This window comes from Carya illinoinensis, chromosome 3, assembly GCF_018687715.1.
Source record: "Carya illinoinensis cultivar Pawnee chromosome 3, C.illinoinensisPawnee_v1, whole genome shotgun sequence".
In the NCBI taxonomy this organism is placed as follows: domain Eukaryota; kingdom Viridiplantae; phylum Streptophyta; class Magnoliopsida; order Fagales; family Juglandaceae; genus Carya; species Carya illinoinensis.
Genome location: NC_056754.1, coordinates 32,520,967 through 32,538,973, shown reverse-complemented (window position 1 = coordinate 32,538,973; position 18,007 = coordinate 32,520,967). Strand labels below are relative to the sequence as shown.

The 18,007-nt window shown below is 39.6% G+C and overlaps 1 protein-coding gene across 2 annotated transcripts; it reads left to right on the top strand.

Annotated features, from left to right (window-relative positions):
• The first annotated feature begins 333 nt into the window (after positions 1-333).
• On the top strand, positions 334-4,911 carry LOC122304132 (protein JASON). 2 transcript variants are annotated; one of them, XM_043116216.1, is made up of 7 exons: positions 334-655; positions 1,180-1,228; positions 1,334-1,413; positions 2,344-2,591; positions 2,864-3,635; positions 3,719-3,850; positions 4,595-4,911. In XM_043116216.1, exons 1-7 carry the CDS (start codon positions 479-481, stop codon positions 4,625-4,627), a joined length of 1,491 nt encoding a protein of 496 aa, XP_042972150.1. In that variant the 5' UTR covers positions 334-478; the 3' UTR covers positions 4,628-4,911. The 2 variants fall into 2 exon arrangements, with proteins under 2 accessions (XP_042972150.1, XP_042972149.1); XM_043116215.1 differs by having other exon boundaries at positions 335-655; positions 3,719-3,801.
• Positions 4,912-18,007: the final 13,096 nt, after the last annotated feature.

Below are 18,007 nucleotides of genomic sequence, written 5' to 3'. Positions count from 1 at the left end.
GTGTTTACATTCATAATTGTAGAGCATAAATAATGAATAGAGCACTCTTAATGATTTTTTTATCTTATCTTTGAAAATAGAGCACTGCTACATTTATTTCTCTTGATTTTTTTCATTCATTTTTTATATTTAAAAAAAATTTATAATACTTTCTTAATCATTAAATTAAAAAAAATACATTCAATATACAAATTAAGAACCAAATTCGGATTCAAAGAATTTCTTTTTAAAATAAATCATCAAATCTTCACTTAATTTTAGATAATATCATTTACAAATTCACCAATCATGACTTTTAAGCAAGGCTACTCTATAAATTTACCTATCATTACTCCCAAACTTATTTTGTAGCGGTACCTTTCCCTCGATTTCTCTGTTCAAATTTCAAAAACGACCCAACAACTCTCTCTCTCTATCTCTCTCTCAGACCACCTGATAAATCGTACAAGCATTCTCGAGAAGCTAAGGCCAATAATCTATGAAATTGTCCTTCAGGCGTAAATTAGGGTTTACTTGCATATCGGTGGCGCGCTACCTCGAAATATCGATTTCCAGAGCCATGGGTTGCTTCTTTGCTTGCTTTCGGACCAACGAAGGTCGCCACCGTGCTCCGCCCCATCTCGTCTCCACTTCGGCCACTGCATCCAAGCCCACCGTGCGATTCCACTTCTCGCCCCCTTCTCTCTCTGTTTCATTCCCGAGTCGTGAAAATGAAAATCAAAAGATTTATCGAAATTTTATGTTCTAGTACTTCAAATATTGCTGCTTTTTTTCAAGTAAAAACTCAAGATTTGAATTTGTTCAAGTTTCTCGAGGTGTCTAAGCATCCAAATAGACATTTCAAAACATTTCGGTATTTTTTTATCCTCGTTTGCCTTTTAGGAACAAATTAATTAAAACTGTGAGTGAGTTTTAATCGTTTAATTTCTGGATCATTTTCGATAATCGAGCAGAATTTTGGATTTGGGAGATTGTATACGTTTCTTTTTTGTTTATTTAAATTAATCTGTTAAGATGCCGGGAAAAATAAAGGAAAGTAGACCAAATAAGTTTTTGTGTCTCGTACTTCTATGTTGTCTTCGTTTCCTGAAAACTTGAAGCTAAAACTATTTATGAGCAAAGAGCATTTTCTCACTTGTGAACCGTGAGCTCACTTTTTGCTTTGTGCATAATGATCAGGAAATTCTGATATCTCAAAATCGTTTATCATCACTTTTTATATCTGAAGGTATAAATCATCCTGTTAAAGTTATAAGCTCTTGTTGAAATTTTCTTAATCACATATAATCGGATGCCGTGAATTTCTAGTGATCTTTTCAAATTGCTTCTGCAGATAAAGTAGATTCTGGCTGCAATGATAGGGAAACTCCTGGTTTTGGATCTCCCGTAAATCACAAGGATCTCAAGAATGAGGTATAATGGAATTGATATTACGTGGAACTTCCTTAAGATTGATTTGTCTTTTTCACAACATTAACCTTTTGAGGTCTTAAGAAATGTTTATATGACGTGGTGATATTTATGTTTCTATCTTCTATCTAATTCGTACTTAGGCGTTATGATTACCAGGAGTAGAGTTTTTATAAAATGCTGTATTCTTTAATTTATCCTTCTTACTGTATATTAAGTGAAACGTTGAATAGGCAGAATTCGAGTTATAAATAGAAGCAAAAAATTATGTTTCTGCTCATCATTTTTGCTAAATTTCTTAAGCATATGCTTTGTTCACGTCCTTACATCACAATACATTTTTATTTTATTCCCTTCTGAAGATGTGAGCAGTTTATATTTTGTTTCGAAGTAAAAATACTATATTAATCTAATGTGGACTGATAATTTCAAGAACTGCTTCCCAAATGAAGCCTGATTATCCGATATAGATGGGTTGTTTTATGGTGTTTGTCTCTTCGACCTTAAAGTGGTTATTTCCTTTTAGTTGTGTGGTCTAGTAGGAAAATTCTATGTCTTACATCATTATCCTACTCATATCCCACTATGATGGAGTGTCATTGTTCATCAACCTTGTATTTTTGTTCTTTTTAAAAAAGAGATGATCCAAGGGTGATGGAAAGTTCGGCACTGAAAGTGATGCCATAATCTTTTTGATTTGATAATTGAATTTCATACACTGGTCACTTTCATTATGGTGCTAGAGTCAAGAATTTGAATTTGATTGCAGGCCTATTTCATCCTTCTAGTACCTGAGTCAACCACAAATACTGGAATCATTCTCATTCCTTTATATAGGATTGCGTTGGCTACTTTGAGGAATACCCTTCTTTATTCAAAATTATTTTTGCCTGCTGACATTGTATACTTGGTTATACAAAAATTATTGTGCAGGCCAAGTTTCTTAAATACTGTGGCACATTAGTGGAGACCCCTGCTGAAATTCGGAAAGCAACTGAAAAGTTGAAAGGTTCACCTCCCTATGAAAGAGATTTAGAGGGTCAAAAATTCCATTCATGGCTTCCCAACACAACTATCAAGAAGCTACAGTTAGACAAACAACCTGATCTTCCCCCCACTCCCGATAAACATTGTGAAGAGTGGGGAAAAGGATCAGGTTCGCAAGAGCGGACGCCTAGCAGGTTGTACTTCTATTTATACTGAAAGTCGTTGCTAACCAACTGAAACACCAGACATGAGAAGGGAGTTTCACATGTCATAAGTCCTACCTGACTGCTACCCCATTAGTCTAAGAGACTTGTTGTGGCCCTCTTTATTTTGTTTTTGATAGGGTTTTAAAGAGAACAATTAGTTCCACGGTTAAAAGTGTTTTTTTTCCCCCACTTAGATTGATACACTTAAAACAAGATTTATAGCTTCCTGATATTTGTCAAACATCATTTATTTCTTGTAGCTGTATATCCAGCATACAGAATACTGGCAGGACATCTTTCAGCTCTACTGAAGGCAATCGAACTGGGAGTTTTAATACTGCTGTCGGAGTTAATGGTAATCAGACTGAAAATGTTGCATTGGACGCTCGATTCAGGAACAAGTCTGTGCGTTTTGACTGTGATTTTGATGCATCCAACTGTAGAAGTTCATCAGAAAATGTAAGCCAAAATCCAAAGAAAAATCAAGCACTGGGTGATCAGAGTGTTTCAGAGCCTTTACCTTATCCAACTCCACTTAAGCTGTCTGATGACATGCAAACACCTGGTACTGTTTTTCCCACAAAATTAGAAAATCTACCATATGGGAAGACTCGAATCAGGTCCCACTATGTGTATTCCGTTCCGAACTCGGTTGAGAGTGACTTCCAATGGAAGGAATTGAAGAAAGAAGACTCTAAGATTTCTGGTGAGCTTAGAGAATCTCTAGAGTTTGAGGGAACTTCAACCCCTAGGTCAGAGGAGGGAGGAGTAAAAGAAACTTTGCCTGGGAAAGACTTGAAGGTGGAAGCAAGCCCGTCCGCTTGGCTGAAGCCACAGGCATCTATTCAGGATGCGAATAGTGAAAATTATGACTCTGCTTCTGCCAAAACGCCTCATTTTGGTAGAACTCTTGGGGACAGGCCTATAATTGGGCTTGTTGCTTCTCACTGGAATAATGATGAGCCTTCTCATATTTCACCGAAGTGGTGGGATGGGAATGGAATTCCAAATTCTACCAATAAATACAAGGAGGTATTTCTTTTGGTTGCTTTATTTTCTGCTTGTTGCCACCAACAATGAAAGCTCCATTTAATAAATGCTGGTTGTTTTTGCAGGACCAGAAAGTGAGTTGGCATGCTACACCGTTTGAGGAGAGATTAGAAAAAGCTCTTTCTGAAGAGAGTGTTATCACTCAAAAGTATGCTTGCTTCCTCCGTTGTGGTCTTCCGTGTGAATATGATTTCAAAGTAAATTGTTAATCATTTGAGTGACTCAGGAGCCAAATTACTGCACTCATTTACTTCATATTATATTTTGTGGATAAGCCAATACAAACTTTCCCTTCTCCACATGTAGATCGTGTATAGTGACAGGATTTTTATGTTGCTGGCCTCATATTTGAAGAATACAAATATCAAAGCCAGGTCAAGACCTTGGCTGAAGATAACCATATCCATTCTCATTCCCATTTAATTAGCTGCTGTTATTAGAAACCTGTATTTAGATAGCTTGATGTCTTCCATGTTATTGAACTGCTAGATACAAAAGGGAGATGTCAACAAAGGGGTAGTAACATAAGTTAGGTTTTAGTACTCCCTAGAAGGATATTTATTAACACTCATGTTAACTGAAAGTAGATGGATTATGTTTGAATTATGGTGGTTGCATTGTGTATGTTTGAACCTATATTTGTCGTTAGAGACTCATGCCTTTTGTAGGTAATATTACAGTTTTTGGAAACCCAGATTTGAAGTCTTGTGTTTTTGAAGATAATGAACTTCTATTGATGTAATGATTTTGTCGTGTTTTGTTCCATGATTGCAATGTTATTAAGCTTGTCCCTGCTTTTCATTTCTCTATAAAGAAAAGAAAACTTGGTCCAAATGAATACCATGTATCGCATCATCATATACAGATTTGTCTGGATCTTATTGGTTTTTATATGGAATTGCCTCTGTTGAATCTTGATTACATTTTGATTTGATTTACAGGAAGGATATCTATGGAAAACCAGTGGCTTTTGATGAGAATGACGAAATTGATACTGCTCTGTCTCAGTTGCAGTCTTCAGCCCAACCCAAGTCGGTGGTTTCCTTCTGATGAATGAGGTGTCGGTGTTTCTGTACTCTCTTGTGGGTTTGTTTTGCAGCTGATATATTGTCCATTTAATGGTTTCTTCTGAAACCAAAACTCTAAACTTTACCGTATGGAACATGGTTGGATTGTGTATCGTGCCGTTGGTTGGTGGTGCTGGTTCTTTAAATTGGTCCTTGTAGCCAATCAAACTCTTTGGCAGCATGTTGATCTTCGCCATGGAAATCTTCTGCCCATGGCTCTTTGGTTCTGGCCAAGAGAGGAGCTTCTAATAATGTACATATCTAAAGGAAATCTTCTGCCCATCTCATCAAATAATGTCTTCCAAGAAGAAGTTAAAATCCCGGGTGGCATAGTTTTATCTCATGATTGGGTATGTGCTAGGACAAGAAAATGAACTTGAGCAACAAACTTAGAACTTACTGAAAACATCCTCTTTACTATGTTTCGAATACCCTGGTATATCAACATCCAAGAGCAGCTTTGTAACAACCATTCCCGCAGGTTAGGAGTGTTACATAGGTTCGTAATTGTGCCTAGTAAAGAGACCTAACAAGAAAAATATCTAATTTGTTGAAAATTAATTTCCAACAACATAACATAAATAAATAGTCTCATAACAAGAAAATTTAGAACTGATCACTTTGTGAAAAAAAGGACACTTGTTAACTAAGTTTGAAAATCTCTTGAAACATTAGCTATGCTTGGTCGGCTGCTCGTCAACACTATTTTCTTTACCTGGACATTTTAAAAATATAAAATCAAACATACAAAATGACTAGAGTACTTAATTAGTATTACATCATACAATAAGCATAATGAACATATGGCTTTCTTAATTCTTAGTACTTATACTAACATAAACATAAAAGATGTACTATGCATAACTTATTAAACTTATACTTCCCTCTCATTAATAGCCAGCACACCATAACCTCGAGTTTTGCCCTAGGTTTGGACGTTACAAGCTTAATAGGAAGCTTTTAAACTTCATATCTCTATTTTCATGAGATTTTCTGAAGTTGAATAAATTGTGGAAAGCCTACAAGCCAGTTTACTATATAAGAAATGCATGACATCAAACAAACTTAGAACTCTCAATGCATGACATCTTTTGGCTAATATGCCATTTTTTTACATTTTACCCACCCTACTCAAAATTTAATCCCACATTGTACATCTAACTCTCCACAATTTCTAACTTTTTAGTATATGGCTCTAAATAATGTAATATCTCATTCCCCTAGGGTTAAATAATGTTAATCTTAGAAAATATATAGACTAGATTTAGAATGCTACTCATCTTTTAAATAACATTTTATTCTTTAGCGAAGCATCACGTGGCACATACAAGAGATTCTATTTCTTAAAAATAAATCGTACTTTAAAAATTCAAAAGAGTCTCAATGGAAGTATTTAGTAAAAATTACTGAAAGATTTTTCTATCAAATCACTATGACGTGTCGGTCTAAGTTAGGTCCTCACGGTTTAAATTCTATTTCTGTTTGGATGTAAATAGACTTAAGCCTACTTGACAAGGTCAGAAGTTTGAGATTAATGTGGAATATGTCTTATTGTAACAGCTCATTAGAAATTTAGTGGTGAAATTTTTATAGGCTATAAAAATTTCGTGAAAACCTTATAAGTTTTCACGAATTAACTAATCACATCAGTTTTAGTTTGTCAATATAGTCAGCGTTATCACTCACTATTATGTCAGAAGCGTGATTTTATCTATTTAAGGTAGTTAGAAGTGTCAGAATGTAATATAGTCTGTGTCATTAGACTCAGTTGATCATTTAGGATTCAATAGTGCAATAATCCCATTTTCAGTTTTCAGATGAAATGCTTATTCGAAATCGCGTTTTGTTTATTCCGAGGTACTTCAGGGTTGAATTTGATAAACGAATTGCACAGTTAGATTTGTATGAATATTTAAGATTTTACAGTGTAAAGTTTATTGTTCACTTTTTCGCATTGAATAGTAATCTCGATAGTAGCACCAAGTGAAGTGTTTTCAAAATCACAGTGTGAAATGTCTAAATTATATTAGAAAATTTTTATTTGGACACTTGATAATATTTTAGCCACACTTGGTAAATAGTATTGGACATGTGGCATCAAGTAGAACCATTGGATGGATTGTAAAGGAACCAAGTTGTGAGATCATGTCACCTAAGCAAAACCCTATTCCATTTAACCAATCAAATTGTGTCAAACCAAAAAGATTTCAACTCTAGTAAAATCCTATATAGTTAGAATCCAATTGAAACCCTAAAAAAGGGTTTTCCCATTCCCTAAAGTTGACCTCTAAACTCTAATTGATCCGATTTAAAGTATTGTGTTTAATCACTTGATTAAATCACTTCCACATACCATTAATTTCTCAAATTCATGTTATGACATCATTATCCAGCCTTTGAAAGCATGAAATTTGATTGGGTTAAGAAAAATTAAATTTGAGCTTGATAGCATTCTAAATCCTCTTTAAACCCCAAATTGAAACCAACTCGGTTAAGGCCCACGACTTTTAGCCACCTTGGCAAAGTTTCTTGAGGAAGTTCCCCCCCCCCCCCCCCCCCCCCCCCCTCCTCTCCATGGTAGACCAACCTCTGTCCAAAACAGTCTTGAGTTGTACTTGATGTGAAGACTAAAGCCACCTCACTCACTACCTCTCACATGGCAGCTCTAAACAGCAATACCATAAACTGGTTTTGCCGATTGTTTTGGGCTGACACAACCATCACTCAAGATCATTCACAGCTCTCTCATCACCCCCTCAGTTATGTAAGAAGGCGTCCAGAAGATCTAGACCTAAGAAAGCCAAGAATTAGGTCAAAAAGATCTAGCCCATTGAAATCTTGTTCAAGAACCTAGATTTGGTGAGAATGCCACAAAAGTTTTACTTTTGATAAATTTGTAGTTCAATCAAGAATAAGTAGAGAAAACTGAAATTTTTTTTGAAATTTCATTCAATGTTAAAACTTATATAAAATGCGGCTACAAGGTTATTTTAAAACCCTCCCAAGAAACCCTAGGCAGACTAATATGAAACCCTAGGTCAACTAAGGCCTTCATTAGTTAAAAGATATGGACTGAACATCTTCAAGCCCAAAACATCCCCTATAGCTAATAAAAGAAGTCCACTTAATGAATGAAATATAGAAACATAAAATAGGCCCACATGCCTGTACTTATTGAAATGAAGAATCTACACAAAACCCTAGGCTATGCCCCCCCTTTGTAGCTTGTATCACATAGATTAAAGCTGGTTCTTCTTCTTTCAAGCCTGTCTTGAATGTTGGGGTTTTGCTTGATGAATTTGCAAACTTGGTCCAAGTGGATTGCACTAATCCTTGCATTGCTTCCTTGATCTTCTTAGCTATCGATCTTGTGATTGATCGCTCTGGAACTTGCAATGGATCCTTTAATAGTGCTTGTCGATTCTCATTATTCCCACTCTCTTCAAAAGGATTTATTATCGAATTGTCACCTACATCAAAAAAAGAAAGATCAAAAATATTAAATGTAGCACTAATGTTATACTTGCCTGAAAGATCCAACTTGTATGCATTATAATTTATTCTCTCAAGGACTTGAAATAGACCATTCCCTCTAGGATGTAGCTTGGATCACCTACAGGCTGGAAATCTTTCCTTTCTCATATGCACCCAAACCCAATAGCCCAATTCAAAGATGACTTGTCTACAACCCTTGTTGGCTTTGGTGGCATATTGCTTATTTTTATTTTCTATGTGTTGTCGTACACTTTCATGGAGTTTCTTCACCATCTTAGCCTTCTTTTGACTATCCAAACTAGTCCTTTAATTAACTGGAAAAGGTAGCAAATCCAAAGGAGTCAGTGGATTAAAACCATAAACAATTTCAAATGGTGAAAAATTAGTTGTAGAATGAACACTATGATTATATGCAAACTCAATGAATGGCAAACAATCGTCCCAATATCTCAAGTTCTTTTGAATTATAGTATGCAACAAAGTAGATAAAGTTCTATTTACTACCTCAGTTTGTCCATCTGGTTGGGAGTGACAAGTAGTCGAAAACAACAATTTAGTTCCCAACTTTTCCCACAAGACTTTCCAAAAATAGCTAAGGAACTTAGCATTACAATCATACACAATACTCATAGGAACACCATGGTGACATGAACCAACGGGAATGGAATCCTTTAAACCCACAATCAATTTGAAAACTCACCCAAGAAAGCCAAAATTAAGTCAATGGAAGAACCTAGACCCATTGAAGAACTCGTTTCAAGAACTTAGATTATATGAAAATCTAGACCCATTGAAGAACCTGTCTCAAGAACCTAGATTACAAAGGAGAAACGCTACAAAAGTTGTGATTTACTTTTGATAAGTTCAAAAGTTTAGTCAAGAACAAGATGAGATAACTTAACTCACAATGAATAAAATTCATCAAATTTCATAAATTTCCTTAAAATGAGGCTACAAAGAATATTTAAACCAAAACCTAATTAAAACCCTAGCCAAAATAAGTCTCCATCTTCCAAAAATACCATTGAGTGAATAGTGCCGTAACTACAATACCACAGGTACAATAACTCAGCTACAATAACCCTCTTGAAACCCTAATTCAACAAAATGAAACATATTTGGGCCAAGTGATTGAGTTGAATTATTACATTTTTAATGCTTTTGGAACCAATATATATTAATTCTTTTATTACTTTATCATTGGTTTTATATGGAAAAATGAATAAATCAAAATTGTGATTTTAATTAATTAAAAGCATGAATTTCTGCTCTAATTTTATCAACTGCCAATTAATATGGGTTATGAAGCCGCCGCTCGAGCGAAGCCAGACAGATTCAAACGCTCGACTTCCGCTTGACAGTGGGCTCGAGCGAGATGCGGGAAAAGAGATCGCTCGAGCGGAGGCATTTGGCCGCTCGAGCGAATTCAGGCAGAGTCGAACGCTCGATGTTCGCTCAACAGGCCGCTCGAGCGGGTTGCTGAAAAACAAAGATCGCTCGAGCGGAGACATTGGCCGCTCGAGCGAAATCAGGCAGAGTCGAACGCTCGACGCGCGCTCGACACCCTGCTCGAGCGAACATCGTATTTTGACAGATTTTAGGTTTTCCGCCGTGAGACCATATAAAAGCAATTTTTCACTCTAGAGCCAGACTCTTGGGCTGGAAAACTCAGTTTTTTAGTAGAGAAACACTTAGAATTCATTTTTCCTTTGATTTTCGTTCAGATTCAAAGAGGAGGATTCATTCAATCGATCATTTACGCAGCTACACAATTTCCACTGGATCATTCACTCACACTGCAGCAGATTGAAGAACTTCTTGAGGGGTCCAATTGCCACTGCAGCTCAGCCTCCTCCACCGCTTCGAATCTTCATCTCCATTCAACTGGCTTGATCTTTTCAATTCCCTACTTGCTATTTCATTTTAGTTTTGATTTTCTGAATTATTTTAGAAAATTTTGATTTAGACGTTTGAGAAATTTATTTGTTATTCATTCAATTCATGTTATTTATTTTTTATCATTTCGTTAAACTTTCATTTTAGTAGTGATTACAATTACGGTGGTTTAATTTGAGAACTTGTGATTTGAACATAATGATGAACCCTAGAACATTGATTTTGGGGCTTTTCAATTTCAGTGCATGTTTTGTCAATTACTTCCTAATTTAGTTTAATTCTTAATTTAGTTTTATCAATTTCTGAGTTTAATCTATTAGTCATTTACATTCCGATCCGACAATCAAAATCCAAAAATATGAATCTAGTCCAAGACTAGTGTCCTCTCCCATCCATTGCACATACCATCATTTTATTTTCTCTTTGTGAAGTTTTTCACATTTTTCAACGAGTTTGATTTCTAAGTAACTTTCCCTGAGGAGACGATCTAGGAATTTATTCCTAATTATTACACGACATCCTCCTGCACTTGGGATAGCTTTAGTGCTACTCATTTTTGAGTGAGTCACCAAGCATCCTCAAGCTCATTTATTCTAGAGTAATTCCTATAACTAATAAAATAAGTCATTTTAATGAAATAAACAAGTCCAAGGCCTTCAATCACATAAGCATAATAATAGGCCCAAATAATAAATTCTTAAATCCTAAGTCATGTTGCCATCTTCCATACCTTGTATCAAATAGATTAAAACTAGATCTTCATCCTTCAAGCACATCTTGAATGTTGGGCTCTTGCTAGACTCGTCTCATGTGGATTGCACCAATCTTTGCATTGTCTCCTTGATCTTCTTGGCTCTTGACTTTGTAATTGGCCCATCTGGAACTTGCAAGGGATCTTTAAGACAATGTCAATCTTGTGCCCATCACATGGAGCCATACTATCTCTCTAAAGAACAAATTAGCGATGTGGATTGCATCATCGGTTTTATGACAAGATATGAAATGTGCCATCTTAGAAAACCTATTAACAACCACAACAATCGAATCCCTGCCTTTCCTTGACCTAGGCAACCCTAAAACAAAGTCCATAGAAATATTTGTAATAACCCGCTCATTCTTTCTTCTATAGTTACAAGCTTCAATCTACGTGCCGTACCTCGATGGCATGTTTTAAAAGATATCAAGTAGATTTTAAAGCAAGCCCATTATTTTATAAGCTTATGAATATTTTAAATATTCTGTAAATATTTATATGTGATATTCTTATGTTAATGGACTAAACTTGTTTTTAAATAACACAATTATAATATTTTTAAAGGGCTCCAAAAATATTATAATTGTGAAAAATTATTTAAATTAAATATTTTAGTCATTTAAAAATATTACGAGATTTAAATTTATGTTGAAAACTCTAAATTAATTTAAATAATTTTATTCTCTTTAAACAACTAACGAGCCTTCATCATTTTAATCAATGATGAATGAATATTATTTTATAAATTTTAGTTTATAAAATAATATTCTATCTTAATCCCTCCCAGTGTTTTAAATTAAATAAAACGTTTATGCATTTTCAAATAAGTATTTAAACTCACCGTTATATCGTTTTGAAGATCCCGAAACAAAGAGCCTAGATTAAATATCCAAATCCCTCTTTTTTTCTCCTCACTTTTTCCTTTCCTCTCCCTCTCTCCAGCCCGACGTGTCCTCTCTCCCTTCTCTTCTCCACCGTGCGGCTTCTCTCCTCCAGCCGACGCCACCACACGCCGCCCAGCCTCACCTCCTCCACCGGCAGCTTCCCCTCAAGCATGCGAGCTCAACTCTACCGGTGGTGAGTCCCATCGGAAACCCACTCTCTCTCCTCTTCCCTCTAACCAAATGGGTATGAAAACCCATTTATCTTCTTCTAGCGCCACCGTACGTGGCCAAGTGGCCACCAACCACCACCACTCCATGGGCTTCCCTTCCATGGTCTCCATTCCACCCAGCTCTCTCTCTCTCTCTCTCTCTCTCTCTCTCTCTCTCTCTCTCTCTCTCTCTCTCTCTCTCCGTTGGGCCACCTCACGCAGGCAACTCCTCATGCACAGCTTCACCATGCACAGCTCCTAGTGTTGCCGTGAGCTAGCCTTGGACCATCACCATGCACTGGCAGCTTCACTCCTTACCAGCAAGCATCTCCAGCCCGTACCAAGCCCTATAGCAGCCCCTTTATGTGCAACTCCACCCAACCCGAAATGGGTTTCATGCACGGGTTTACCACCCATGTGCCATCATACGTGGCAACTTAGGTAGCCAGCCTCCACCCATGAGCTCCCCTGCCACCGATGGACCTCCTTCACCAAACCCACCTCCTCTCTCCCTCCTTGTGGCACACACGCACATGAACCATAAATGGGTCTCCTATGTGACGCCCCCAAATCCCCACGCCCGAACACGGGGAAATCGAGACGTCCGGATGGTGACAACCCGGGTCACCATCCCATCGACGGTGCCAAGTGTGTGCAAAAGCAACAAATGTGCACGGAAGAACACGCAGCGGATAACGAAAGTCATAACTAAGTACCAGAATTTTCTTAACGTAATACAAGCTGTTTAAACTATACATAGATAAAATATTACAAAAACACAAATACAGTTTTAAACCAAACATAAAGCATAGCATCAGCAACCCGGCGGAGCCGCATCCTCGGGCTCAGCCTCCTCCTCTTCGTCCTCTAACTCTGCACCAAAAGCTACGGAACCAAAAATGGTACCGCAGGTAAGTAAAACCCAAACACTACCAGATAAAAACACATAGAACTCAAACAATATGCATGAAACATGCCCAATGCACAAAGCCCATAAAACATAATTTTCCACACACGCCAAAAACCCATTTGGCCCAAAAACACATCCTTTCCGAAAAACACGCCAAAAGTCACATTTGGCCTTTATCCATATTAACCGTATGCACCATGACCTCCCCTAGGGGTCATCCGCACACCCTGGCTCCAGTGCCACACCGCAGAGTACCACCACGCATGTGACACCTAACAAGCGATGCCCAGTTCCGTGCCCCGCACGTTCGTAGCCAAGCATCCTCTAGCCCTCACCAGCGAAGGGCCACGGAGTCGGTGCGTAGAGCGATGCCCGGTTCTGCGCCCGGCGCGTTCGTAGCCAAGCAACCCCTAGCCCCCGCTCCCGTCGTCTAGCGACAACTCAGGGGACATCACTCAGTTTATTCCGCTCCCAAGTGACCAGAGGAGCTCCACCGGGATAATACCTCATCCCGGCTTGGGGTCGTGATACACACGCACCCGTAAGACCACTTACGCCAATACACAGGCTTTTCACACATAAATAAAAACACACGTGCATGCACCATGTAATGCCATAACAATGCATAACAAAATAACCAACCAACATAAAACAAATAAACAAGCAACTCCGTCCTCCATCCATCCGACCCCCGAACTCCTCGGACTCAGTCCGGAATCAACCAACCAGCAGATTAATTAATTGAAAGAGCAATATATATTTAAATCTAAAAATAGGGTTTGGAAAATACTTACAGCGCTATATGGCAATTTTAGAAAACATGAGGCGTTGCAAACGGCGGCGAAAAAGCAACGTCACAGTGAAAATTCACTGTGGCCGTGGGTTGTGAAAAACCCACTTTTGAACGGGGACAAACTAGGGCTTGGGATTGATAGGGAATGGTCTAGGGATGATTGTGAAGCTATTGGAAGTGGTGGTTGGCCGTGGGTGGCAGCGGAATCACCGGAAATAGGCCGGATTTCCCAAAAAGGAAAGCTAGCTCGTAGGAGCTGTTCCGGTGGTCGTTGGAGGCCGGAAATAGGTGGGTTAGGACGGCAAGGGACCGGTGATGAAGTGGTGAAGAAATGGTGGCCGGAGGTGGAGCGACGGCGGTGGATCGGAGCAAAATCCGTGCAGCCTTTGGTGGGGTGGTGCGCCGGAGGGAGACGAAGAGGATGGTGCCGGCGGTGAGCCACACGGTGGCCGGACGGCGGTACACCGGGGGTAAGAAGTTCCGACGTGAGGGAGAGAGAAGAGAGAGAAACCGGGGGGGCTCGAGCGGGAAGAAAGAAAAAAAAAAGAAAAGAAAGGAAAAAGAAAGAAGGAAAAAGAAAAAAAGAAAAAGGAAAAAGAAGAGAAAAAGGAAAAGAGATGTAGGGAAAAGATGAGGTCCAATCCTCATTCTGGGAAACAAAAGTAAACCGCCAAAAAGATATTAAAACCCACAAAACAACTAAAAGAAATAAAACACAACATCAATTAAATTAAAAATAATTTTAAAACGCAAATAAATTAAAATAAATAACTAAAATATTAATTAAAATAAAAACAATTATTTCAGCGAAAATACACTCAAAAGCGGGTCATCACATCCTCCCCTCCTTAAAAACAAATTTCGTCCTCGAAATTTTGCAGATCAACCACCAACTTAAAGCAAGCCACAAGAAAGCCCATAAACCAACTGTGATCAAGATTAAGATACATACCTTCTCTATTCGAACAAGTATGGGTACTGCTCCCTCATGTCCGCTGCTCGCTCCCAAGAGAAGTCTTGAGCTAACGGATCTCCCCAGGCCACTTTAACCAAAGGTATCATCTTGGACCTCAACTGTTGCTCCTTCCAATCCAAGATCTGCGACGGAACAACTTCATAAGTGAGATCCGGTTGCAACTGAATACCCGCTGGGTCGACGAAGCGTGGTTCTTGCTGTCCAAAGCTCTTCTTCAGGGATGATACGTGGAAGACATCATGAACATCCCCAAAATAATCTGGCAAAGCAACTCTATAGGTGACGGACCCTACTCTCTCCAGAATCTGAAAAGGGCCGACGTACCTCGGATCTAGCTTCCTCTTCTTACCAAAACGCTTAGCACCTCTCATGGGAGAGACTTTAAGGTAAATCCAGTCACCAACTTCAAACGACAACTCTCTCCTCCTGGTATCAGCGTAACTCTTCTGGCGACTCTGAGCTGCCGCCATTTTATCTCTGATGATCCGAACTTGGCTTTGCATCTCTTGAATTATTTCGGGTCCAATTATCCTACTCTCCCCAACTTCATCCCAACACAAGGGCGACCTGCACTTTCTCCCATAAAGAGCTTCATAGGGAGCCATCTGAATGGTCGCATGGAAGCTGTTATTGTATGCAAACTCGATGAGCGGCAAATGGTTTTCCCAACTTCCTTGGAATTCCATGACACATGCTCGCAACATGTCTTCCAGGGTCTGAATGGTGCGCTCTGACTGGCCGTCTGTCTGCGGGTGATAAGCAGTACTGAACTTCAACTTAGTACCCAAAGCTGCCTGCAAACTCTTCCAGAACTGCGACGTAAACCTCGGATCTCGATCCGACACTATACTCTTTGGTATGCCGTGTAGCCGCACTATCGTTTTGACATACAAACGGGTCAACTTACCCAAAGAGTCGGTGTTATTAACAGGCAGAAAATGAGCACTCTTCGTTAACCGGTCCACAATCACCCAAACAGAATTCTTCCCACTAGGCGTTCTCGGCAAACCCACTACGAAGTCCATCGTGATGTCATCCCACTTCCACTCAGGAATAGGGAGGGGTTGGAGCATACCTGCAGGTCTCTGATGCTCGGCCTTCACCTGACGGCATGTGTGGCATTTCTCCACATATAAGGCAACGTCCTTCTTCATTCCATCCCACCAGTAATTCTTCTTCAAGTCTCGATACATCTTTGTACTGCCGGGATGAACTGAATACGGGGCCGCATGAGCTTCCGCCATGATCCGTTCTTTGAAATCTGAGTCCTTTGGGACCACTCTGCGATCTCGGAACCGAAGTATCCCATCATTATCCATGCTATAATGCAACGGCCCTCGAGATTTTCGGACTCTTTTCCTGATGTTCAGCAGCTTAGGATCCTTTTTTTGGAGAGTTTTCAATTCTTCATAATCAGTTACCCGAATATCAAGAACTGAAGACAAAATCTCTACTTGCTGCGAACTCTCTATAAGGAGCCTTCTCATCCCACAAAGCAACGACTCCAATTCCGACGGCTCGGCTTCATCTTCCAAATGTGACTTCCGGCTCAAAGCATCAGCAACTATATTAGCCTTCCCCGGATGGTACTTGATCTCACACTGATAGTCACTGATTAGCTCCAGCCATCGCCTCTGCCTCATATTCAGATTTTTCTGGAAAAACAAATGCTTCAAACTCTTGTGATCAGTAAATACCTCGCAAGCTTCCCCATACAAGAAGTGCTGCCAGATCTTAAGGGCAAAAACAATCGCAGCCAATTCTAGATCGCGCGTCGGATAATTCTTCTCGTGGTCCTTTAGCTGACGAGATGGATAGGCTACAACCCGTCCTTCCTGCATAAGGACACAACCCAAACCGAACTTAGACACATCACTGAAGACTACGAATGGCTTATGCGGTTCTGGGAGCGCTAACACTGGTGTCGTCGTCAACCTGTTCTTTAATTCCTGGAAGCTTCTCTCACATTTCTCTGACCAAACAAATTCTGTATTCTTCCGAGTCAAAGCTGTGAGAGGTCCGGATAGGCGAGCAAAACCCTCTACAAATCTTCGGTAGTATCCGGCGAGCCCCAAGAAACTCCTGACCTCGCGCACTGTAGTCAGGTGCTGCCATGACAAAATGGCTTCTACCTTACTAGGATCAACAGCCACTCCGCCCCGGGAAATTACATGCCCAAGAAATTTAACTTCTTCCAACCAGAATTCACACTTACTGAGCTTGGCGTATAGCTGGTGTTCTCTCAACCTCTCAAGCACCAGACTAAGATGATACACATGCTCCTCCACATCTCGGGAATAAATCAATATATCATCAATAAATACTACCACAAAGGAATCCAGATAAGATCAAAACACTCGATTCATCAAATCCATGAAAGCTGCAGGGGCATTAGCTAACCCAAACGGCATCACCTTAAATTCATAATGCCCATACCTCGACCTGAAAGCAGTTTTAGGCACATCCTGGTCTCTGATTCTCAGCTGGTAGTATCCCGACCTCAGATCAATCTTAGAGAACACGGCTGCTCCTTGAAGCTGATCAAACAAATCATCTATTCGCGGGAGAGGATATTTATTTTTGATGGTCACCTTGTTCAATTCCCGATAATCAATGCACATACGGAGGGTTCCATCTTTCTTCTTAACAAATAAAACTGGTGCACCCCACGGCGACGTACTAGGCTGAATAAATCCCTTCTCTACCAGTTCTTGCAACTGAGTCTTCAACTCTTTCAATTCAGTCGGTGCCATGCGATAAGGAGCTTTATGCACAGGAGCCGCTCCAGGTTCCAAGTCTATAACAAACTCCATCTCCCGAACAGGGGGTAGTCCGGGCAAGTCATCCACAAACACATCGGGGAATTCTTCCACAACTGGAATGTCTGCCAAAGACTTCTTCTCAGACGGCGTGGACACCATCTGCACCAAGAATGCATCCGCTCCCCATGCAATCTCTCGTCTTGCCTGAATCGCCGATATAATTATCGATTTTTCTTTTAATCTACTCCCCACAAATTCCAGACAATCACCATCTGGAAGCTGAAAGCTAATTATCCGACTTCTGCAATTAATACTCGCGGAATATCGGTATAGCCAATCCATCCCGAGGATGATGTCAAAGCCCAACAGCTTGAACACCACCAAATCAGCATCCAAGAACCTTCCCTCAAAATTTAACGGGCATCCCAAAGCAACCTTGGAACACCACACCATCTCACCATCGGGTAGAGCCACTACCATAGACTTCGGCAACGGTTCCGTGACCAAATTACACACCCGAGCAAACGTGGAAGATACAAACGACCGTGAAGCACCGGAATCAAACAAAGTACAAGCATAAAACTCATACAAACGGACTCTTCCTGAAC